The sequence below is a fragment of the Phalacrocorax carbo genome, chromosome 5 (genome assembly GCF_963921805.1).
Source record: "Phalacrocorax carbo chromosome 5, bPhaCar2.1, whole genome shotgun sequence".
In the NCBI taxonomy this organism is placed as follows: domain Eukaryota; kingdom Metazoa; phylum Chordata; class Aves; order Suliformes; family Phalacrocoracidae; genus Phalacrocorax; species Phalacrocorax carbo.
In genome coordinates this window covers 14,229,895-14,255,620 of record NC_087517.1, presented here as the reverse complement: position 1 = coordinate 14,255,620, position 25,726 = coordinate 14,229,895, and the positions used below count along the sequence as shown (strand labels likewise).

Here is a 25,726-nt window from a genome sequence, read left to right as displayed (position 1 = left end):
AAACTGAGGGGCTCTGTCTTTCACTATTTACTTAACCGTTAATTTTTGGAATCATATGTAGCCCTGCAACTTGAGTCGCAGCTTGCAGAAATGGGTGCTGTTCAGAGTATTAGTTTCATTCTCCCTCATATAAAATTCCTTGCAAGGATTCTTGGTCAGTTTTGAATCTTTCTTCACTGGTGTATTTGCATCCTTGCAGACTAGGCTGTGTTGCAGTTCATGGGTACATGTTATATAGCTCTGTTCTCTCCTACTACATTGACTGTTAGATATTTCAACAGTTTGGGGGTTTGCAAATGCTTTGTTATTTGTAGGCATGAGTCTGGACTCAGTGACCTCCCTTCCAACCCCAAATACTGTAAGATCCTCTCAGAAACTCTTCTCCCATTCCCATCTGGATGAATTTTTCTCCATTCTCCGGTTTATGAATTGCCAACCATTTTATGTGGTCTGCATCCTGCCTTCAGCTGGAAACTGTAGTCTTATAAAGACAATATGTGTTTCTACCCAGTGTGGAATAGCAGCTTGTGTGGTGTATGTGTTCAGCAGCGGAAAATGAGCCAATTGAAGTGTTGCTTTTTTGTTTTTAATTACATTCTTGTTTCCTTCCCAGGCTTCTCTATTCTACATACTTACACGTGTGCCTCCAGAGGCAGGATTCAATAGGCTGATGAAGTGAACAGGAATGTTTAAAAATAAACCAAAATTTTGTAATGAAACTTTTTCTGAAAGAACCCAGTTGCTATCAGAATTTCTGCAAGGATACAGTCCTTCATCTTTCATTGCTTAAAATAAAGGTTTTCCTTCCTTGAGCCAAATGAGGGCTTTCTTATCCAAGCTTTGGAGCCTGTTCAATGTCATCTGGATGGACTAGTCACTACAAGACAATATTACTCATCCCACCCCTACATAAAGCAAACCCATTAAACTTCACTGCATGTGGTTTGTATTTGGGGTTTCATTCATGAGAGTTGAAAGTGCCCAAACTACTGCAGCACGGAAGTGAAACCCTGAGAAGATTTTCCTTCAGTCACCACCAACAAAACATTCACTTCCACCTTCTCAAAAGCCCTCTCAAATCTGTCAGATTTCAAGGCAGCTCTTTTCCTCCTAAACAGATTTGTTGCATTGGTCCTCATCTGCTCCATGGAACCTGCATGAACATCTCTGTTCAGAATCAGTTTTGGCTCCACCTATAGTACATGTAATTTAGTTTGTTAGTATCTTTTACTCATAAACCTATTGAAAAGTCAATAGGTTAATTATCACTCATTTGGAATTAAAGTCTAATTTTGCTGTAAACAGTTTAACTGCTGGTCCTCCACCCTGGTCTTAATACAGTCTGTGTTTAGCTGTTACCCACCCTGGTATATCTGCCAAGTACCACAGATGTTTTATCTGACATGTTAGTTATTAACAGTTTCTGCTCTTGTTGGAGCACGAAGACTTGATGAAGGGATTTCTTTTTTGTTTCTTTATTTTGTGGTTTGTTTTTTTTTTCTTTTTCTATTCTGGTGTGCAAAGGCTTCCAAAAATTAAAACAATGTTTTTTCATTAGATACATGTGCACACATATAGGTAATATTTGTATATTTTTTTTCCTTTTTGGAAAAAACCCAGAGAATTCTATAACGGGAAATTGAAAGCTTCTTTGGATTTACATCAAAAAACAAACTTAGACAACTCTTTTGCCAAAGTTCTCTCTCCCTTACAACAAAAACAAACAAATAAACAAAAACAAATGAAGATTTGTGGACCAGTTATAATGGTGACGCATCACTTTTGAGCAATTTTTGTTTACCTGGTGGCATCCTCTCATATTTTTGCAGCATGTTAACACAGAGTCTGAATGCAGGAGTGTCTTGATTATCTTCTTTGACGGTTTTTCACATGTTGGAATTCGCATAGTAAACATTTTCTCATGATAAGACACGTAGGATTGGCTTTGTAAAAGTACAAGCATGACTTTGTTTTCCTGTTCCACCGCAAAAGGCTCTTCCCTCCAGCCCCTACTCCTCCATCTTCTCAGTTCTTCCAAAGTAAGAAAAAAAGATGACTTCTGAGAGAGGAGGGAAAGTCATGTACCCCAGCCTGCATGTCTCGGCATGGACCAATGCTGAATCTGTGTCTGGCTTTGAGCTTTTATGTCTGCTGGTGTGTTTTGATGATGTATTGTAATTGTTTATAACCCAGAATCTGAAAGATAATTTCTGTTCAAGGCTTTCAGGTTGGCAACTTGAAAATATACTTGAAATGGGGAAACGATTCAAATTTATCTGATATTTTATAAATTGGTCTTATTTGTAAGGAAGCAGCAACATTAAAGTGACACTAGTGTTCATGAGAAATACAAGCAGTGGGCTAAACCCAAAGGACAGATGAAATGTAAACTTCTTTGTTCAATACTATTTCCTATCCAATTACCACAGCCCAGAAAGTAAATTACTTTAGAAAGGGAAAAAACATTTATGTTTCAATTCAGTGGCCTCAGAGTTGTCACCTGGTGCCATGGTGTGTTGTAGGATAGCCTGATTTCTGGTTGCCATTCCTAAAGAACACACATCTCCTGTAGGTCCTGTTTCCCATCTGTCAGCCCTGCCCAGGACTGGGGGTCCCAGGGTGCTGGATGCCCCTGTGCAGACATCAGCACTGCACCCTTGCTGTCCAGGGCCCGTTAGTGTCTGGTCACTGCTGGAAGGTCTCCAAGGAGCATCCAGCTGGTGAATGCTAGTTCCGGAACAGGTGGCTGAATACTTAGAGACCTTCGAGATGGTGATGATTTCTGATAACCACCACTAACTCCTCTGGCCTTGTTTGATATAAGTGGAAGGCCACTGTGGTCAGTGTCAGTGTAAGGAGAGACAGTGCTTGTGGCTCTTTCTGAGGTGTATCTGGCATTGTTTCCCTTCACGTGCCTGGCACCATGCCAAGTGCTGGATTATATCCTTGTGTCTGGGTACTTCAGCTACAAAGAGCACGCTGGAAGACTGCATTTCTTGGAGCTGTTTGCAGGGCATATTTCTTCTGAGACCCTTGCATTTATCCATTTTGCTTTCCTACAAGTTTCCTGCATGTTTTCTGCCTCTCCTCCCTCTGTGTCATGCCTCCCCTGCCATGCTAGATGTCATGTCGTGCCCTCCCTTGCCCCAGCAGGGCTATGTATCTCCATTTCCCATGGTTCCATGTTTGTCTGCAGCCTCTTTCTTCTTCTTTCCCATGCCATTCTTTTCTCTCTTCACAGGATTTGCTATTGCCTGCCTTGTGCCCGTACCTCCATTCACTCATATTCTTTAGTAAGATCTTGCTTACTCTAGTCTGTAAGGTCATCCCACTTTCCCCTTATTTCAGCTGCTTCTCTATCTTCCAGGCTCTTCTCCATCTTCAGGAGTCCCCTGCTCTTTCTACATCCAACTGATCATCCTTGCAAACATCCCTCCTTCTCTCCTGTCAAGTTTTTTCTGTACTTTGCCTCGTTTCTTTACCTCCCTGGGCAGAATTGTGCCCATCGATGCCTGGAATATCCCTGGATCTTCTGGAGCTGGTTGGAGGTGATGTTCTGAGGTTATCCCATTACAGAGAAACACTGCCAAGAACCAGGCAGTCCAGGGTGCGCTTTGACGCTTCACAGTAAGGCAAGAGTGGCTTCTTCCTCATGCTTTTGGTTTGCTGTTGCCATATGGAAATGGCAGATGGTGTTGATCAGGAAGTTAATCTAGAAGCGTATCCGTTTCATGCCGTACACGAAAGATTTGTTCATTAAACTTAGAACTCTAATTTAAAGCCAATTAACAGAGTGATTTGAAGAGACTTGTTGTTTTTGAAGTTCAAAAGAGAAGCTAAGTCTCTGATTTCAGCCTTTGTACATTCCAGAACCTGTATAACTATTGCAGTGTTGCCAACTCTCCTGGTTTTTTTTTTGTCTCTTCCCTGCCCCGCCCCCACCTTCTTTTTTTTTATTTTTCCTCTTCATTCTTTTGAGTGATGCAAATTTTGCCACGGGCTGGAACTGTTTGGTGAAACCTTGTGAATGCTCAGCTTTCTTAGCAATTTTAGCCCTACATTTGGGGGTGGGTGGGCAGAACTTGTGTTTCTCTCCTCTTTGCTGAAAGCCAGCACAGCTCCCTCCTCCCTCCCTTTGGCAGCCCAGTATTGCACTTCTCTAAGCAGGAGTTGGGGAAGGAGACAGAAAAATGGAAGGAGCCATGGGCAGCTCTGTGCCCTCCGAACACCACTTCTGTCAACATGGGGTCACGTCTGCTTCCTTTTCTCCCTCCCCATAACATCTCCCAGAAGCTGATATGGACTCACCACGGAAGCTTTCACAAGCTTGGAAGGGGCAGAAGAGGCCTCCAAACAGGCAGCTACTGCTCTACACGTGCATGCCCCAGTGTACAACACTAATTTCTGTGTGTAATCAACCCTGTAGGTTTGGCCCAAGCAGACCATTACTAAGAAGTGTCATGATAGCAAACATTATGTCAGGAGGACCCCAAAAGTGATTAGTTCTGAATTAATATTTATCCTGCTTTTACCTGATATTGCTATTCTGTAAACACTTGTAGATCCTTCAACAACAGACAGTGTGTTTGGATAGTCCCAATATTTAGTAGCAGCATGTGTACAGAAAAAACTTTCTTTAGTAATTTGAAGCTGCTGCTGATATAAAAGAAAATAGAAGGGTCAAGTTTTGCTGTGGTACAGAGCCTGTGACTTCACTGGGTTAACTGCTGCTACTTCCGTGTAATTGAGAACATAATTTGGCTCAAACCCTGGGAGTCTGAAAAGGATCACAGCAGCCACTGTATTAAACCAATGTTCAAGACAGTTGGCTCACACTGAATTTCATAAGCAGACTGTGTATTCAGAAGGCTTTAGTTGTATGACACACTCCACTGCAAAAGAAGAGATGGTGGGAGTATCTTTGTTTATCTTAACTAAAATGGCACTCCAGGGAAAACTATCAAACATGGTATTGCCCCTACATGGGGGGCATTGTGGCAGAACAGATAAAGTATCTCTCCCTGTGGGTGCATGAGGACAAACCTGGTGAGAGCTGTGCGAAGACTGTCTTTGGTTGTTCCAGCTCCCATGGGTCACACTAGAAGCCAGCAGCAGTGGTGCTTCATCCTGGCTGTGCTGCGGTGGAGGTGGTGCTCGTGTCAGCAGCCAATACACCTCCATCATGTCCCTTCAGGGTGATGGCACCTCGCTGGCACTGCTGGGGCGGTGTGTGAGGAGACCAGGTAGAGATGGGCTTAAAATGAAGGAGAGGATAGTAATTGGTCTGAGAAAGCGCAAAACATTCATAGAAGCAGAGTGGCTGCTGGAGGCCTCCTTTGGAAATCCCTTCCTGCTGCCCCACAGGGCTGTCAGGCATGGAGGTGGTGTTCAGTGACCATGGTGGCTTCTGGAGGATTTGGCTTGTGTCAGAACATCACCGGCAGTGCCTGCCTTCTGCCAAAGAGGTTCACTCTTGTGCTGGTATTTAGTCTTCGAGGAGAGGTGGCTAAAATTGGTGACTTGTATTTCACAGAAAAGGTTGGGGAGCAGAAATCTGTGTTCTGCTGTGTCAAGAGGGGGGGAAGGGGGTTTCCTGATGGAAGAAAATTCCCAAAGAAGGAAATAATGTCTTTTCAAGAAAAGGGTGTGCAGGGGATATGGCTGATGAGTATCTGTTTATTCCCAAGTTTGCTGGCAGTCCATCTTAGGCTGATGCACTCCAAAAGAGATAGGCATTTTGGGACAGCACTTTCGACCATTCCTCAAGCACTTAGCAGGAGGGATTGTTTTATTAGGAAAGTTTATGGCTTCTTGTTTTCCCTCAAAGGCAAATGTGACTTTGTTGTTTTTAATTCTGTTGGGATTTCTGCCTTTTAATATACAACACAGCTGTTAAAATAGCTGGGGTTGTGTAGGGCAAATCATATAGCACTTTCCTTGTTCAGATCTCAGATGGCTGCCTTTTTAGTGTCGCTGCAGAATTATATTACAGGGCATATGAATAGTGCTGGTATTAGTGTCAAAATCAATTACCCAACCCTCCTTCTGCAGAGAAAGCTACAAACCTTAGGAACAATCTGAGTAATCCATTCTGGGTTTCTAATTCTGAGTAATGACGGAGGGCAGAGACTTGTGCTTGAATAAGTGCACAGGGTCTTTCTCCGTATAGTCACTCCTAAATGCATGCTCTTTACAGGAAAAAGCAGGCTCCCTGTGAAACCCTTTTTCATGCCAAATGGCTCACTGCTAAGATTAATCTGTCACTGAATTTATAAATTCTGTGTGGCACAGAGCAGCAAAAAAAGTTTAGCATTGAACAGAAAGCAAACTATGTATTGCTTAAAAAATGAATGTTGTGCTCCTGGATGGTGTGGATTGACTACCTCCATCAATATATCTTCTTATACTGGTAGTAAAAATACTTCCATAGCCTTGTGCCTCCGAGGATCTCAAAGCACTTTGCAAATAGAGCAAAGTGTTATATCCTATTTTACGGCTGTGGAAACTGGCTGTGAGAGAGGTTAAGCTTTTTGCCCAGGGACACAAAGGAGACTGTAGCAGAGCCAAGATGGGAACCTAAATCTCCAGAGCTCCAGCACTGTGTCCTGGTCACACTCCACACCAAAGCACAGTGGGGGGAGTCTGCTGGTCACTGCCTCTCAGCCATCATCCATGAAACCTCAGGAGGTGGGATACAAAATTGGAGTTGGTGCTCCTTCACTCCCTCGTCTCTGTCCTGGGCTGTGGATGGAGGTGCTGAGCAGGGTGGGATCTGGCCAGGGAGGATGCTCGTGTCCTCCTGGGCTGGGACAGTCAGCTCTGGTCATGGGTGGCTGTGGAAAGAGAATGACTTTTGATTGCTGCTGACTTGGGGAAAAGCTCAGAGCCTCGCATCCAGCCTGCTCTGCCTCAAGCACCTTTATGACGCAAAAATAATTATAAACTTATTATACTAAATCCTCTAAGATTAGAGTAGTTGTATTTTTTTTCCTAATCCAGTATTTGAGAAGGATTTACCTGTTTAATACAGCCATTTATTAGAAAAACTTGATTTTTGAAAAAAATTTTATAATTAATTTGAAAAGAAAGCATGCAGATACAAAGGCCAGTTTTTCAAGTACGGGCCTGATCTCTTGTCAAATTCTGGTTGGATAAATGACACATCTGAAAAACTGGGTCCCGACTGAGGTGTCTGTGGCAGGGATTTAGAGATCTAATTTCAGGCACCTTTCTGTAAAAAAGCATGGCTCTAACCTGCATGTTTTGCAGGAGAACGATTTCTATTACTAGTTTTTTCCTTCCCCTCCCTGTCTACTGTGCTCTACAGCCCTCCAAAGATGCTCCCCACACACATGAGGCTGCCCGGAGGGTCAGGATAGACAGGGAGGGGGGAGGCTGGGAGGGGTGCGAGGGTGAGCGTCTGGTTTCAAACAAAAGTGCAAAGCCTTGAAAGGAGGGACTAAGAAGAAACAGGTGGGGGTCTAGTAATATAGCCTCTGAAGTTTATTTGCTTAACGAACAGAAGCCCGGGCTGTCAGACCTAGGTCAAATACTCCTCCAGTTTGAGTATATTTATTTCATACATGGTCTGTAACCCAATCTGATTTCTGGATTAAAGCGCTGTAAAGTCCTGGCCCACAGGAACCCACGCCATGTTTGCCATCAAGCCCAGCACATGCTGGGGCATGACCTCGGGGTGCCACCTCAGTATTTACTGGAGCCTTGTGTCATCAGTAAAGCCTGTAATTGTGGGTCCTGTCATTTCTAATGCAAGCTTTGCTGTTTACAGCTATAAATCATGACCACAGATCCATCACTTAGTGGTCCCATTAATGCAAGCCATGCCTGAAGGCTCCTGGGATAAGCTGCTCGGGCTGCAGCACACGGTCCTTTGGTGGGCCACCAAGCTGCTGGAACCCAGGCAGTTGTGGCAATGCTGAAGGACCACATTCGCCACACGCTGGGTCCCTCTGGGGTGCCAGTAAGGGTGGCTCTGTGTTTATAAGAGAAAGTTTTTAAAGTAGCCATGGAAAAGAGGAGTAAGGGGTCTAGGACAGCCTGTCTTGAACAGTGATGCAACATGGAGGGTCTCCAACGATGGGTGCAAGGGAGTCTGGGACCATGGGTCTGTGTGCTAAGGTGAGGAGCTCATCCCATCCTGGGGAAAGAGGGACTGCACTTTCCTGCTTGTCTGTCCTGAAGTTACAGCACAAAACCTACTTGAAAACCAGCAAAATAGCGAGAGGGAAAAAACAACCACAAAACTAAGTGCTTATGCCAGGGTCACAGACAACTAAAGGGCAGAAGTTACAGATCACACATGGGAGTTTCTGAAATCTTCATGTGCTTTTTAGGAGTGTTAACTCCATGAGTTTTTAGGAGTGTTAACTTTTTAATCTAAGATGCCCAAAAGTCAGAGCGAAGGGAGGGAAGTTTGAGCTGGCACAATGGCAGTAAAACTACCTGTACACACAAAAATTTTCTGGTTTCCCAGATATTTTTTGGCTGATCTTATTAATTCCAGTAAGGTAAATAGACCACGTGCTCCAGAGTATCTCAGGAGCTGAAAAAATTTTCGTCTCAATACTCGCATGTGAAAAATTGCAGATCTGCATTAAAATTAGAGAGGAAAGCAGGAACTAGCAGCAGATTTTCCCAAGACCAACCTGAGGCCAGTAGTGCCAGGTAATTGAGTGGCTTCTGTGAAAACAGGAGTCACACAGAGACATTTGAAATAAAACACATTAAAATGGGGCAAACAAAAATATTTGCAGTCAGAAATGAAGCATGCCTCCTCTTTAAAAGAAGCCCCAGGTTTACATAAAATTTGGGATACGCATATGTTTGCTTTTGGGAGACAAGATACATTTGAGTCATGCAGAACAAATGATCAAACTAACAAAAAGGTCAGGAGCTGTTATTTTTCATGGACTTAATTAAAAAAAAAACCAACCCAGGTTATTTGTGCTTTGGTATATTCTTGTTTCACGGGGCTTCCACTGGCACTTAATTCACCATTTGTAATGGAGGTAAAACTGTAGCCGATTTTCAGATGTGACTGGTCAGGATAGGAGAACTTGCTTGAGAGGGTCAGGAAGTGGTGGATGTTAGTCCTCACAAGTGACAGCTAGATGGGCTCTGGCAGAGCTGCTGTGGCTTATCCATAAGCACTGTTGAAATGTTCTGGTCAGGGCACTGGTTCAGAACCAGTACATAGAATAAGCACAAGCTGGTGGTGAGGGGGAAACCTTAAATGTATTTTTAGATGTATTTTTATTGAAAGTTTTTAGCTGATTGAGTATTTTGTTAAGATGGGTTAGGTCATATATAGGATGGACAAATTATTTTTATACATGCTAGATTTTTGCATCTCACCTATCCTTTACTCCTGGAAAGCCCTTTGGAGCTGTCAGCTTTATTATACAGCCCAAGTTTAAGCAGGGAAAAAGTGTATTTTAGTCTTGGTCTTTTTAGGTCTTCAACTGCATGAAGCTAGTGGGATGTGAGAATACCCATCCCTTTGCAGGGTTGTGCCCTTTCTGCCTGTAATGGCTGTGCTGCTGGATTTAGAAACCCAGGAAAGCTTTGCTGCTCACCGTTTACCTTTGAGCTCTGATGAACCATCACCTGCTTCCTCGTGGAGCTATTTTGCCTGTTTTTTGAGTGGTTACCAGAATCTGGTTTTGTTTCATGTTCTGTAGGGTCGCTGATCTGGAAGATGCACGTCTAAGATGGAAACTTCTGCTTCAACTGCTGCTGGGAAAAAAGAAGGGAAAGGTGCAGTTCTGGAGGGGAATGGCTTTACAGAGACAGAGAAGAAACCCACTCCTTTAGCAGCTGCAGGAGCAGCAGTGGCACAAGGAGGTACTTTATGTTTTCCACACTTTGAAAGCAGCAGGGGTGTTTTTCATTAGACTGTAAGAATTTAATAAGTATGGTGGCATCTGTCCTCCTGTGAACACGCTGAGTTTATTGGGGGTCTTGGCCGTCGGAGGTCACAGGAGTAGGAAACTGTGTCACCGCGTGGTGTCCAAACATCACTGCACTGTGACAAGTCACTGCTGCTCCTAGAGAACTGGACTGGAGTGAGGGAGAGGATGGGTGGTGAGAGGTGGCTGCGGGAGAGTCGAGGCATCCCATCACTCCTTGCCACTGGCCAGCTGGTGCTGTGTGGTGTAGGCAGCGCGTTGCCTGCAGCTCCTTCATGGAGGAGTTAAAGGGTGGCTGGCAAGGCTGGCTGGAGCTGGGGGAGTACCCCGTTATCATGGTGGTTGAGGGGTGTCGTGTGCCAGCTGTGATCTGCTAATGAGCTAAGCAGACTGTAACGTCTTCAGCCATTGCTGCTGGGATTTCATGGTTAGGGAGGAATTTGGGATTGTCCAGCCCTGATGCAAGAAGTTTCACAAAGAAACCCCCCATTTGCACCATTACTGTTAATGTCAGAAATAGCTCAGGTCCTGACTTCTTTTTCTGTCAGTGTTTTTGGCAAGATTTGGATCCTCCCGGTGTTGAATTCAATTGGGAAGTTCCTGTGGACACCCACAGGTGCATGGGGTCATCTTTGGTAGGTGTAACACTAGTGTGTGTGGCAACATGCAGGAACATTGCTCCTGCCTCCTCCCGCCCACTATGGCAGGCAAAATACAGCCCTGGAAAACAGATCCCTTGCTGGTACACATGTGCTGCTGGATCTCCAAATCGGTGCCAGGGCCATTCATGGTGGCTCTAGCTGTGGGCAAGGCTGTGCCTGCCAGGGAGGCATCGCACTGCCCTTGCTGGGGACTGGAACTGGGTGTCCTTTCTGGACAGGGCATAAGGAGACAAACTTAGAAGGGGCTGCACCAGCTTGGATGTGACAAGAGACAGCCCAGCTGTGTAAACTTTGCAGTCAGCTTTTTTTTTCCTCTTTAAAATATACCTTATTACTAGCCAGAGTCTACCTCAAAATGAACCCTTCCCCTCCCCTTCCTTCACTACAGGGTGGTTTCTCATCACCCCAGGAGAGCAGCATGACTCCTCTGCGGGCTCCTCTGTTTCTTACACAGCGCAGCTAGAGAGTTTGTGTTTTCTGTTGGCTGAGTTTTGAAGATAGTTCCCAGCCCAAACTGCTTAAATCTGCTCCATTTATCCTTCCTTTTCAACACATTTGCTACCCAGTTTTCATTTCCACATTGACCAGGGAAGATTCAAATATACAGGGTAAGGCAGCAGCTGCCAGATTATAATCTATCAGATTAGTTAATGCGTTTGATAAATTTTGTCAGTCTTTGTCAGCCAAAGGAACATTTTTCTTAAAAAAGAATTAGAAAATATTTACACAGAATTGTTTGGAGGAAACACAATTTCATGCTGCTGAATGGGTTTGAGCCATCTTCCTTGTGAGCAGTATGCAAAGTGGCAGAAAAGGAGGCTCACAAGGCAGCAGAAATAGGGGAAAAACAGAGAGAGCAACATGCAGAAGTTTGCCACCCCTAGCAGATTTTGATCCCTGTTGAAGAAGCACAGGCTTTAGGAACGATGAGGCGGCCCACTTGAGGCATCATCTCAGTGACTGGCAGATCCAAAGGGCTGATCGGTGCCAACAAAGTCCACGCATGTGCTAAAATTCAAAACCCACAGACATGTTGTTGTGAATAAACACTTTCTTCCCACTAGGCACTTACCTTGGGTGTGCCTCTACTGAGGAAGCAGTCACTACTTTCCCAGAGAGGCAATGGAAATGAGGATGCCCCTGAGGTGGCGTGTCCGTCAGCCTATTTGACACCCCCAGAGGCTTTATTGTTTTTTAAGCATCCAGTATTATATGTCCCGTAAGCAGTGTGCTCTCACCTTTTGGAAGGAATGATTTATGGGCTCAATATTTCTCCTTTTATTAAGAGGAAGTGGAGAAGTAAATGGAGGATTGTTTGAAGATGTCAGGAGAATCATGATGAAAGCATTGTGTAATGAGATATAAAGAGCGAAATCTATGTCATGCTGTGAAGAGAAGTGCTCATAAATGACCTAAAATGGCTAGCAGCAAAGTAGCATGCAATCAGATGCCAGCCCCGGGACTCTGCAGGTGATGCACGTGCTCTTGTGGATTAGAGGGCTTTCCTTTGAATTTTGGCTAGACGTAATACATGCTTCTGAAAGGGAGCAGCGTGGTGCCTGTGCTTATAAGTAGAAAAATTAATACAAAGTCATCTTATAACATCAGTTAATTGCAAGGTGTGCTTTAGCAGATAATAACAAAAAGGCTGGGTAGCGATGAGACTATACTTACATGGTATTCATGTTAATATAACGTATTTGCTTCACTAACCTAGTGTAATTTCTCATAACAGGCCAGAAATATACATATTTATGCTCATGTTCTTAAAGAAGAAAGAAAAAGAGGCATGGAGATTAATTACATTGTTCAGCCTGAGGAGGGGAACAGCTTTAAAGGGAGGGCCTCTGAGCTCCCCACCCTGCTTTGAGGCCATACAAACAAGTCTTTATTCTCATCCAAAACAAACTCTTGATTTTATTTATTTTAGAGGTTTTAGTCTTTGTACTAGCATGTGAGAAAGTGGCAGCAAGGCTCAGCTAGTGCTGCAGATCCCCAAGCTGCTCTCCAGAGCCAAACAAACATAATTTGCAACACATTTCTTCTCCTTTATTCTACTGAGTCACACAGATGGAGTGCCAACATAGCATGTTTCTCAGATCATAAGGTTCTCTTTTTCCCTTGTAGAAATGAATAGATTCATAAGGTTTTATTTATAATTAAGGTAATTGAAGCAATAAACTGAATATTAGTTAAATAATTGAAGAATAGCTATTTTATTATATTATTATTCAGACTATATTATTATAAGGTAATAACATGTCCAGTCCCCATTTCTAGTTCCCTTGCTTTGGATATTGGTCCCGAATGTTTGCAGCCTTGAACAAATTACGTTATAGCTGTAGGAAAAGAGATCAGTATTGTTGATGTTGTGAGTGGAGAAGGGTCCTTTCATACTAACAATAGCCATCTCATATTTTTAGTCTACTGAAACTGCCATTTTAGAGATCTTCTGTGGCATTTTTTTTATAGTAACTCATTGATCAGATGTTCAGAAATTGGTCTTGCAGAAATGACATCAGGGAAGTCTTTCCTAATTTTCTTTTTTTCCATAAATCATGCCAGTCAAGGAGTCAAAGCTCTTCTCTTCTGTTTCAATAGGTGCGCATGTGTGTGTGTGACAGATGGAAGCTGGTTTTAATGACAGTATGCAGGAGCTATAGACAGATCTGCAGGAAAGCCTCTCACTTTCGGTGCCTCTGCTTCTGGAAGGGCAACTCATAACACTTCATGTTTAGAAAGCCATTTTGCTGAAAGAAAGTGCATATTGCTGCGTAGAGTAAGAGGCTTTGGAGCAGAGCACCATTTGAGCGAGACGGGGTTGGGTCCTCCAGGCTAGCACTGCGGCATCCTCTGTGTCAGCACGCACGAGGAAGCCCAGGCACATGGCTGGAGGAGAAATTTAAATAAGGCACTCTTTCAAAGGCAGAGATATTTAGGAAGATGGGTTTCTCATCTTGTAATAAAAATTAAATACAAATTCTCCTAAATGCTAACTGCTTGACTTTAACAAGGCCCAGAATGCACCTTTCCCTCTCCACCCCATCCTCAGCATGACACAAACACCAAGATCCCAAATTGATGGTGTTTATGTTTGAAACATTTTTCTGATGTCTGGCTCTGTCAAGACTAATTTTAGCATTTCTAAAGCTGGGTAAAAATACAGCCTCATTACTTTGATGTCAGAGCATAGTTTACTATTAGTATATTCTGGGGTTTATCATTTTAGTCATGTTTAACACGGCTGCAGCAGGCATGCACTATTAAATCTGGCTTATTTTACATTCCTGTCCGAGATTATTTATTTGGAACAATTTCCTCTCTATCAAAAGACACGGCTAATGCTGAGTTTTAATGTGTTATTTACACACAAAATAACCTATTTACAACTCAGTATCTGCCGCAGGGAGAATGAATGGGGCAGTGCTCCCTTCATCCTGTTGTATCTGAGTTTAACAATCTGGATTGCTAATAGAACTATTTATCACAGGGTGGTAATTTATTTTATGTTAGCTGCACAGGTCTCCCTGCCTCTGATCTATGGAAATACTTTGTATATAATGAAGTTCAACAAGTCATTTGGTGTAAACATGGGGCAACCAAGCTGCAGAACCAGTAAGACTCTGGCTGCACCTTTTTTTCCAGGAGGTAACAACTCTCTTCTGATATTAAAGCTTCAGGTGATGAAATACAGCCCTTTGCCCTGTGTGTGCTGTAAGGGCAGAGCGTGGGGCTTTTCTGCAGTGGATCAGAGATTGGGATGGAGTTTGGTCCCTTGATTTATGGGCTGGCAGGAATGCTCAGTGCTGCAGAAGTAGCACACTCAGCCCTTTCATAGGCACAGGAGAAGGGCAGGGAGCACCTCGCATCGCTCGCCAGAGGTCTTCTATAAGCAAGCCCCGAGTGGCGTTGGCAGGGAGTCCTTGTGCAGTTCAGCTTGTCTCAGTGCTGGATTATGGGAAGACCATGTAAATGAGGAGGAGGAAATGCCAGCATCCCAGTAGACCTCAGCGCATTGAAAAAATATATAGTTTGTGTCGCCTAAGACTCAGACAAATTAGAAGGAGAACAGCCCCTATGAAGTCATCTCCTCTGTCCACCCTGGAGGGGCAGGGATCTTCTCCAAAGAATGTTTTTCATTCAGTTGTTCACATTTTCCAGGAAAAGGAATATGACCAGCACAAGCACATTCTTAGCTTCCCTGCCCTGTATTGCTTTGCTGTATACAACTTAAAACTTTGAGACATGCACTTAACACAAAAGTCTTGGTTGGCTGTGGGAGGGAAGGGGGCAAGTGGTTAAAACAGAATGATGGGAAAATCCCAGTATTTAGACTGCTAAATTCTCCTGACAGCCACTGTGTGTCTACTACATATAGCTCACTGGCCCCCACCTTGGGTAGGGCTTCAGTGCAACACTGCTGCAAGAGTCATAGCAATTAAGAATTGTACTTCTTCCCTGAACATTTTCATCAGTCTTATATAAAAGTAAATCTGTTGGGTCTTAAAGTGGGTTTCTTTATCACCATAGCCCCACTGGCTGGTCAGGTTACCCATAGGCCTCTCTTGGGTACACACTCATGTCCCTTTGGGAAGTCAGAGGTCTCAGACACTCAGACCAGTGCCATGCAGAGGCAGTTCCTCAGTCACAGGATATCAAGGCCCACGACTAGCTGCCGGATTTGAATCATGCTAGTCACCTGAAGCCTGCTCTTTGGGATAGTTCAGAGGAATCCCTGTAGAGATGGATGAAGTTAAAGCCATGCTGCACCATTTTTATGTTTAATGAACAGTATTTGATGTGCGGGCATGGTGGAGGACACTCTGGGAGCAGTGGGTTTATTTCTTCACCTACATGGGACAGAATTTTAGTAGCTAAAACTGCTACAACCTGTACCACAAAAAGCGTGTCTTTTCATCTGCCTGCTCTCTTTCCTCTATCCATGGCTTGCAACACTGGGTCTCTCTAGGCTTGTCTCTAAAATAGTCATCAATGCATCTTTGGAGGGTAACCCTTTCCTTTGCCTAATCAAGTGATTGGAGTCCTGCTTCTTGGCCACTTGGGTTTTTTTCCCCTCTTGGGAGAAACCGCCTTCCCGAGCCCCTATACTGGATTTCTCTGTGTGGTAGTCAGCCCTGTGGGCAAAGGTGCAGCCTCAGAGAGGATAACCATTAATGTTTATAGACTTTTTTGTTCACATTGCGTAGCCCTTATGGATGATGCTAGAGTCCATATCACCAAATCATTTGGTGATGCAGCAACTTTATAATATCAGCCAGCCTTTGCTGATTGTATACAGCTCCCCCAAATTGTCATAGTAAAAGTCCTACAATTTCAGCCCATTACAGATGTGGAGGTACTTTGAAGACAGAGCAATTTAACCTTATACCTAACTACATGGCAGGATCACACACAAACGTGAAAAGCTTTTATGAGTTTAAAATTAAAAAAAGGTATTCTTCACAGGCTGGTTCTGGCCCTGGTGATCCCAACCACTAAGTACCACCTGAGAGAAGTTTATATTTTGTGAGTGCGTTATTATTATCATTAATAATAGTAATAATCATAGCTTCCACTTTTATATTATTTTGTGAGCTCCAAAAGCTTATTCTGGAAAGTACTGATATATTTTCTTTTCTGTGGATCCAGTTTAGACTCCAGTAAACTGCCTCTCAGAGAGTACCTAAATATAACCTTTTTAAATGGTGCTAAACGTACCTATTTGTGGGTTGGCCATTTATAGTCAAGTAAGAAAATCTAGTGGTGATAATGGATTATATTTATCATGGTGCTTTCTTGGACTCTCTCCTCTGTGCTTCCAGCATGCCCCCATAGTTTTTAGTCTCTTTGGAAGCTTTTTGTCTGTGCATCTGAGGATTTGCACAGGTTTTGTAAATTAATTCTCCCAACACCATCCATTAACCATGGCATTTGAGCCTGCCATAATCATGGGGGACCAGGAATTGGACTTGTTTTGTCTGAGATTGGCTGCCTAAATGTTAGATGTGTGCTCTGGGATCCCTTTGCATTAGGGTAGAGTAAATCACATTGTGGAGATGCCTGCTTTGTTCCTTTGCGGGCTTCATACCTGTTTTGAGGTGGCTAATGTTAGGTGGACAAATCCCAGTCTTCCTGGCTTGGCCAAAATTGTAGAGTGGGGTTAAAGCAAGGAACCAAGGTGGGACTAGATTAATGCTTTAAAGCCCTTCATTCACGTTCATCAGTCCATAGCCTGATTTGCAGTCTGAGAGCCCTGACTGCCAGCTCTGAACTGAAATCTCACCCTGTGGCTTCTCAAGTTGGAGGCAAACTCAACACCCAAGTGTGAACACAGCCAGGGAAGCAGCTTCCCAGAGCTGCTCCAGCTTTACACCAGCATTGACAAAACTAGTGTTTTAACAGCCCGTTCAGAGAGATGGACAATTTAAAATTCCCACTAAAAAGACAAGATAAAAACCTAGTAAATTCTAAAGGCTACAAAAGACTCCTAAAAATAACCCAAGTGGAGGAAGGCTATTAATGCAAAAGTAAATAATTACGTTAAGGGAAGCAACTAGAGAGGCCAGTTGTGTAAATCACTTTAAGGGGAACAAGCCTTAGATAAAATCCATTCTTTTATCACACAGATTAAGTCTTTCTTTTGACATTAAATAATTGATAGGGTTTGGCAGTGTGTTCCACGGCTGCCTGTGCAGAGCAGTGGGACTGCTCCCAGGGTCAGACGAGTGGCAGAGAAAAATGTTCTTAGAAATGCTGTGCATCCAATACCAGCACCAAGAAACGGGGCTTGTATTGCTGGCACTTCCTGAAGAATTTCTGCATGGCCTTCAGAATACAGCCATGTACATCAGAGCAAAAGGAGGACTTGGCATTGTTTGCCTCCTCCTTAAGCTGTCCCCCGTGAAACCAGGTGGTCTGTTTTCATGGTTTCATGTGGCAATGAGCAAGGTGCTGTGGCCTCTGAGGGCATAGATTGTTCCTCTGCACACTTTTTTTTTTTTTTTTTTTTTTTTTTTTTTACCTGTGCTGGTGGCTTCTGGGAGCCCATGGAGAGGATTTTCCAAGGCCAAAGTGGCTATAATGGGATTAGCTGTTTCAGAAAGATGTCAAGAACTGGTTACCTCTGTGACTTCAGGAGTTCATAGGTGGTGTACATGGGACATCCATGGTGGTACAGAGGACTTAGCCCAGATCCTTTGGGTCACCATATCCAACAGCAAGTCCTTCCTTTCTCACTGATATGCCATGAAATCATGGTGAAGCGACACAAATTCTCATGTCATCTGCCAAATGGAGTAGTTGTTTCTTTCCCTTCAGGACAGTTGAACACAAGTTGCTATGCATCACATAGTGCCTTTGAGGACACCATGTTGCAGCAGCCGGTATAATTAGTTTTGGGTGCATAAGAGTATGAAAATGTTCAGTAGCACTAATAGGATTTTACTGAATTGAAACTCATTTCTGGTAGTGCCTGTGTCCAGTGCCTAGCACAGTGGGCTCATAATTGGGGAGCTAAAATTTTTTCCAGAACCAGGTGGGACATAACTTGCAGAAACATTAAATTCTGAAATAAATCAATATCCCATGAATTCTGTGTGGGTTCTATGTTTGGCAGGATGAGTTCTCTGATCTTAATGGTAATGACAGAGAATTAACCTCAGCCAAAATCATAAGTTTAGCTCTTACAGTGAAGGAATGAAGTGGATATAGTCTCTTCATGCTAACTGGTTTAGGATTATGTTAAACTTTTGAGTTTACTTGTGTTTGGAAGTGACCTGCAGTGACTGTTCTGTGGCTGCCATAGTGGTGTTGGGCTGAAATCAAGCAAACTGTGGTGGAAAGAACTGAACAAAAGTTTGGACACATAGGCTGACTGAGCCCAAAACGAAAATAAATTTAAAAAAATCACTGAGTGTGATCCCACAAGAACACAAATGAAAAAGATTTCACATAAACTTGTCTGAAATAAATTCTGCCATTTCTACAGTCTGTCAGAGAGCTCCATGGTGTTTTTCTCCTTTTCTTTTTTATACCTCTTTCCTTCTCCTGGAATCCCAGATGTTTTTAAGACTATATTCCACTGAAAATGCTTCCAATTTTAAGTAAATTTTAAATAAGAACAGGAGTATTGCAAGCAAAATATTTATATTTACTGCCACTAATATCTGATTTTAAAAATACAGCAACATTTGCAGGGATTGAATGGTGCTGTTTTGGCCAGAAAGCTGTTCTCTTCTTTTACATGGATCAGCTCCTGACTCTGACAGATTTTCAAAAAAATCACAGCTTGCAACAGATGCATCCTTAAGTAAACAGTTGAAGTAGATATTTTGACGACTTCAGTTGTATTGATATAAAAGACCAGTGTCTAAGCATTCCTGACAACCATCCAATAGAGGAGTTACCTTCCAGTAAGCCCCTGGCCCCATGTGCACTACTTCAACAATAGTTTAATCATTTAAACAAAACAGAGATACTTCTGCACCTGACAAGATGCTCCAAACCTAGAGAGAGTGGTAACAGCTCAGCACTCCTCACCCTGGGCCCGAAGTGTTGGGAAGTGTTGGGCTTTTCCCCAAGTGAATTTTTTTCTCTGTTTCTCAGGGAAGAAAATTATCTTCCTCTGCTCTGTTTTCCTATTTGGGATTCACCTTGTTTTATGGCTGCTCTTTGTGGGAGGAACCAAACAGCTGCTGCTTCTGAGCGCTGTCTGTTGTGAGCATCAGTGTCCTGCGTGAATGCATGGAAATGCCCCTTTCGTAAGGCTTGATGTTAAGCTAAATCTTGTCCGTATCAGTTTGCAGGTAGAGGTGGTGGTGTTCTTTCTGAGGTATTTACAGCCACACTTTGAAGTAAAAACAGAGAAACTTAAAGGTGAGGACTTTAGGCATTGGTTTGGCTGTCCCATTTTAATGAGAGGAATTATTATGTGTTGTGGGAAGCTGACCTGACTCCCAGAGGCTGCTTGTATGAAGGTACCCAGTTTTTTTGGTGGCTTCCTACAGTGTGGGCACAGAATTGAGCCTGGGGAAAATTAGTTTCAGTTCCTGATCCAGCCCCAAACTTCCTTCATGATTTTGGGAAAGCTGCTTGACTTCCCTTCACCTCAGCCCCCACCCCCCGTTTATATAATGAATTTACATTGTTCTTTGGGCCTCGAGGCCCATCCATCAGCATCTGGTTAGCATGTTTATGGCATCGGTCATACTGAAGCACTTAACAGGTCAAACTGCATAGAGGTTGCTGTTCCCCCCTCCCCACTGCCTGCAAGAGGGTGCTGCTGCCCCTGGGCGCTGTGTTACAAGGGTGACCTTGTTCATATGTCTGAGGTGTCAACCTGCTGCTGTCAAAGGGGCCCAATAAAACAGATTTGCAGGGTTAGGGAAGATAAGGTTAAGTTCTTATAGCAAAGGCATTTTCAATATCTGTACTGGAGAGACTGTTTGGGGATACATAGAGTTGACTGTATTCCAGGGGGTCATGCTGTGCTCTGCAGTAAGAAAGTTTTTCAGGCGATCGCTCTGGCAAACGCAGTTGGAGAACATAGTGTTGTTAATAGCTGTGTAAATCTCTTGTACTGAAACACGAGAAAATTATTTTTTCCAGCTTAAGAGGGTTTCCTACATATATAATCTACGAGTGAAGTTCATCAAATGGGTTTACTGAAGTTCAAGTACCTGGAGACAGTTTTGGACAGACCTGGATGAATTTACAGAAACCTATGCAGGGCTTCAGGGTTTCACCCTGATCCAAGCAATAGACAGTGGTTTTAGCAGTCTTTTGTAATTAGACTTGTAGGAAAGGTGTTGTTCTGGGGACCAGGTGATGGAAGGAGAAGAAAATCACTGATGTGGGATGACAGTTTCAGAGAAAATCTTAGTTTCAACTTTCCTTCCCTTTGGCCTTCTGTGCAAGTGCACACTCTAATACTGTAATCAGCTGCAGAGGAGCTGGCGGTACTATTGTTTGGAGCAATTTTTTCCCTTTGGAAAACTCTGGAGGAACCTTCATATGCTGTTACAAAGATGTCCTTAAAATGTCTTTACTGCAGGGTCCTGTATTTCAGATACTGGAGCAGTGACTCTTAAAATAAATATGAGATGGCTGAATGTTTGAAAAACGTTTGCATCTCCCTTTCTGAGATCTGTGTGTGCTGCATCACCTCTGTAAGCAAGCTAAAAGGGTTGGGAGGCAAAAAAAGTGTTTTGCAATTTTCTGTGCTGTATTTAATTCCACTTGAAACAATGTCTTAGTAGATGAAATAAGATCCAGGGCTATCTTGTGGCCACATAGTCACTGACACGTGAAACAGGCTGGATTTATATGTAGTTACTTAAAAATATATAGCAAAATGAAAGTCTCAGACACTGAGTTCATGTGCATTGCCCATTGTAAAGATAAGTAACGGCTGTTATAAGATCACTTAAATGGTTACCTTTGGGACATAAAAGGGATCTTTGAAGACAGTAAGTCTTAATACAGAAATGTTTACTCATAAAAAATACATTTGGAATGGGGGAGGGGAACACATTTCCTATTAATGTGGGTTTTGCCTTTTATGGCAGGTTGTAGCAGGTCTTTAACCTCTGTAGCACTTCAATGAGGATAGAAATGAGCTTCTCTAAGTATCAGCCCACAGGGCCTGTCCTCACTGCCCGTATCTGCAATGTCTCTTGTAAAGATGGTTTTAGTTTATTCTTCCTTTCTGTGACCCAGATAAAAACCTATTCTTTTCCAAATTCAAAACCTTCCAGTAGTTAATTCCTGAGGGCAGAATAGAAATGTCCTCCTGAATTTGGTCCACTTAACATGGTGTTTTGTGAGGTACGGGGCTGGGGGCCCAAGCCGTGCTTAGACACAGTGAAAACTCCAAGGCTACGTCAGCCAACTAAGGCATGGGAGCAGAAGAGGGAATTGGTCCTTGAATGCCATGGTCGTAGACACCACAAAGGAGGGATGATGCTTCTCCAGATGCTCACAAAGGATGCAGATGTGCAAGCCCAACATTCCCAGTCTGCCTCTGGGTGCACACAAAGTGGGTGCTGACTCATGTTGTTTGCGAGTTTTCTAGTAACATTTCTGCAGGTAATTTTGAAATCCTTTTTCTAGACATTTTTTATGCTCCTAAGTGAGGCAAAAGGTGGTGTCAGCAGCATTTGGTTGCTGCTGTGAGAACCCATAACTAGGGAGGGTGTGATTTCTGCTTCAAATTTTTGCAGAATTATTGCTAGATGTAGTAAGACACAAGGTGCCAGCAGTCGCAGAGTGGCAGAGAGAAGTTTAGAGTCCTTTATGGAAACTATGGTGGATTATGATCAAAAGTCTTTGCTTGGATAAGATGATTCACAGAGCAGCAGAGGTAGCCTGGAACAGAGGTGTGGAAGAAAGGCTGAGTTGTGTAGAGGGACTGGAAAACCTTTGACCAGCTGTTGTCCAGAGGTGTAAGGAGCAAGACTGTAACAGCAGGGTTTGAGCCAAAAGACATCCTTTTGTGGCATCTTCAGGAGGAGAACTTGGTAGCAAAGGGAAACATCATGAAGTATTTGAGCAGAAGAGATATGCCCATGAAAGCATAAGAAGGAGCTGGCTAACTGGCTGGGTGCAGAAAAGGATGAAAGGTAGAGAAGCTAGAAAAAAGTCCACATTTGCTGTGAAGATGAGGTTACCAAGCTCAGATGACTGGATTTCTGATGAACCTTTTCTCTAAGCCCATGGCTCAGTGCAAAATTATGTCTCCTTATGCCAGTGACAGCACAGGAGTACTGGTGGACTTTGTTATTCCAAACCATGATGCTCATCCAGGCAGTAGTCCTTTAGGTAAGTAACAGAAATTAGGTTTTGAGTCACATACTGACCTGTCTTTGTAGTTAGTACAGCGTGTTCTGGTCACCTAATGAGACAAAGGACAGATTAAACGAAAGACAGGCAGAATATTTGTTCAGGAAATTGGTATGGTAATGATAGATATGGGGTCTTGGCATATTTCAGATAGGCTTCATCTAGCCTCTTCAGGTAGCAGATACAAGCACAGCTCTCGCATATATTCACCCAGTCAAGTATGAGGAGGTAACAAGTTCTCCTGGGAGGCTGGTATTTAATATCTGCCAGATGCCTGCCAGAGAATACTAATACAAACCCCAGGTTTAGTGTGCCCTGGGAATGCAGATGGTTGGTAGCAATATGCGTAGCCCGACAGCCACATCTCTCTTAGCTACATGGCAGAGCTGCCTGGATTTTCATCCCCTGCTATTTGGATTGTAAAAGCAATGTCTTGGTCAAAGAAGCCTTTCGCTGACTTCCCTGGGAGATTTTTTGGAGGGTTTGTGGACAAGAGAGGGAGAGACACTGAGGTTGCTATCGGGGTATTACACTGGTGGTTAAGGGAAGCGGCAACATCAGTTGCCCCAGGCTTCCCTTGGACCATCTTCTCAGGCAAGGATAAGCCAAGTGCTGTGCTGTGACACAGTGACAGCCACGGGGAGGGTTTGTGCTCAAGGAGCACTTCAGACAGTTCCTGTGGTGCATGCATCTCCCTCCAAGACCACAGCAAGGGGCAAGGGAGGTGGTATCCCTCAGCCCCTGTGGGAAGCCCTGGAGATCCCACAGACTGTCCTCAGGCTGGAGTGGGGAAACGACTTCTATGAAACTCACTGGCTTACAAAAAAAGGGGAAGGAAAAAAAGGAAAAATAACCCCTGCAAGGCTCCATATAAATCAGGGCAATAAAACTGCCTGTGGTCGCAATCAAATTATACGGTCTAAATCTATGTAAAAGAACTGGAGCAGGTTCAGTCCAGCACTAATGTCCTTGCTGCTGTAAGCAGTGAACAGGGAGGAGCAGGAGGAGGGAGGGCAGGCAGGCAGGCAGGCAGGCAGGCACTGGGCTCCCGGCACCAACACACCGGGGAAACAATTTGCTGAGGTGGTTGAAGTACATGTTTTCAAAATCTGTTTGTGTCCATAAGGGTTTGAGAAGAGGATGTCGTCTGCTTACTCGGTAACTTGTGTGTGGCCTGCGAGTGGTTTCAGATGCTTGGCCAAAACCAAATAATCTCTCCTTTTAGGAAATTTGAAAAGTATGTGTGCATCCCAAAAAAGAACGGAGATTTGCAGTGATGTCCCGTGCTCCTGCCGTGGTGTGTTGTGTAATCGTGGCATCGTGTGTTGGCAAGGTGGGGAGAGAGGGATTGCTGAGCCCTCTCTGCTAGACACAGAGACCAGATATTATGATTTGGGTTTTCATGAGACTCTGAGTTAATAGATTGTTTTTAATGGGAGGAAAGTCTACTGGGGTATGTCATATATCTTCAGAATTCAGCTGAATGCCGCAAAAATGTCCAAATTAGGACATGGTACTTACTAGAAGTAAAATAACAGAACTAGTGAACTTCCACAGTGAGAAGAACTTGCAGATAAAGTTGAAATTTATGACGGTGTAGGAGATTTTTAAACTGAAGGTTTTGGCTTCTTTTCCAAGTACCCTGGCCATGCTGACAAGTTTATAAATCTCTGCGGTGTTTGGCTAATATCCTGAGGATCTGCACTGTCTTACTTGGAAATGGTAGCTGCCTTTAGTATTAATTAAGGGCTGTATTAGGAAGAGCAGTGGGAGCAAGAGGGGTCTTTCAAGTCCGGCCGCTGCCGCTTTCAGAGGAAATGAGTGGAAAGGCTGCACACGCGCGGCCCAAGAGCCGGAGGGACTCCCTGTGCCCCGCGTCTGCACAGCAGCTGTGTGGGGCCAGCCAGAAGGTGTGAAAGACTCATTGGCTGGGGATGGGGGAACATCAAATCTCCTGGGGCAAGGGGAAAAAAAAAGCCAGGAAGCTAAAAGCAGTAGCACGACCCATCGAAGACCACTGCAGACTTAGATGAAGGAAATGGCATCAAGAAATTCAATAACCTGTTATATTTATGTAGCACATTTCATCCTCAAAGCATTTTACGAACTTAATGATGTGCAAACTACGTGCACCCGTATCCTTTCATCTGCCAACTGCTGTAGCTGCCTTCGGTGCGAAGCCTGATGATGGCTGCTTTGCAGCATCTCAACAGCACACGACAGCAAGTGAAAATGCCATAACTTATTGCACTGGGAGCTGGAAACTTTAGGGAAGCAAAAGTTAACCTTCAGGCAAAACGGAGGGATTGAGAACAATGGTGCAGGCAAAGGGCAGGTGTGGCAACATTTTCTGCAACTACAATCAATCTGTGATTAAACTTTTAGAGATCCTACCAGATAGAGCTTTCTTTAGGGAAAGCTGGAAAATTAACCTTAGCTGGCTAGAAATCTGCTGTGAGCTTTCTTCAGTGCCTCTTGGCAGTCTCCCACCTTAGAAAGTACTTGCTGACTCCAAGTTGCAGGAGCTGCTTTTCCACCTGAGACCCAATGGGATCAAATAACAAAGTTCTACAGATGGCAGCGTGATGTTGTCCGTTTCTTAAATTTTCCCACCTAATGGCATTCTTGTCTCGAAGGTGTTTATTTTTAAAGAGGGTCAATTAGCAAGCATTAGAAGTCCTAGGAGATGTACAAATTGATAGCATTTCAAAGTTGTCGGGAAAGAAAAAAAAAATGCCACACCAGCAGCTTTGCCCCTGTTATCTTTCCAAGGAAGTTCTGTATTTTCAAGCATGATAGTTTTCAATGTCACCCACCTTGTAAGAGTTTTGGTGTGCTGTCTAATCCCCCAACTTAATGAGTTCTGCAGGGATGCACCATGATAGCTAAAGATCATTTACCTGAATTGCTTTTTAATTTCTGGAATGGGAAGCTGCTTGTGCAGCAGGATAATTACATTATAATTTACAGCAATCCAAAATCAATAAATTTAGTCATATTGAGATAGAGAAGGAGGGTGAAAAATCCCCCCGCCATTAAATTACTTCACACTGTACTTGATGTTCCAAGAACTCAACAATAAACTTTGGGGGATGGGAGAGAGAAGTGGAGAACCACTGGCTCCCTGAGACCGGTCAGTAAATCAGCTTTGCCCAGTGATTTCTATAGTGAAATAACACATGGATGTGTTTGCAGAAGAGGGCAAATACCGCAGATAATGTCCTATTTCTGATTTATTTTAATTCTGGAGTATTAAAGAAGACAAAACGCTTTATAGTCTCTAGCCCCTTATTCCAG

The 25,726-nt window shown here is 43.5% G+C and overlaps 1 protein-coding gene across 5 annotated transcripts in view; it reads left to right on the top strand.

Annotated features, from left to right (window-relative positions):
• GLI2 (GLI family zinc finger 2) overlaps positions 1-25,726 on the top strand; it is a 205,089-nt gene that overhangs the window by 42,492 nt on the left and 136,871 nt on the right. For 2 of the 5 annotated variants that reach the window (XM_064451242.1, XM_064451241.1), the window contains exon 2: positions 9,702-9,864. In XM_064451242.1, the coding sequence (XP_064307312.1) occupies positions 9,732-9,864 (133 nt within the window). In that variant the 5' untranslated portion in view covers positions 9,702-9,731. Of the gene's footprint in view, positions 1-9,701; positions 9,865-25,726 lie in introns of those variants that run through there. The other 3 variants (XM_064451247.1, XM_064451246.1, XM_064451244.1) reach the window with 3 other exon arrangements.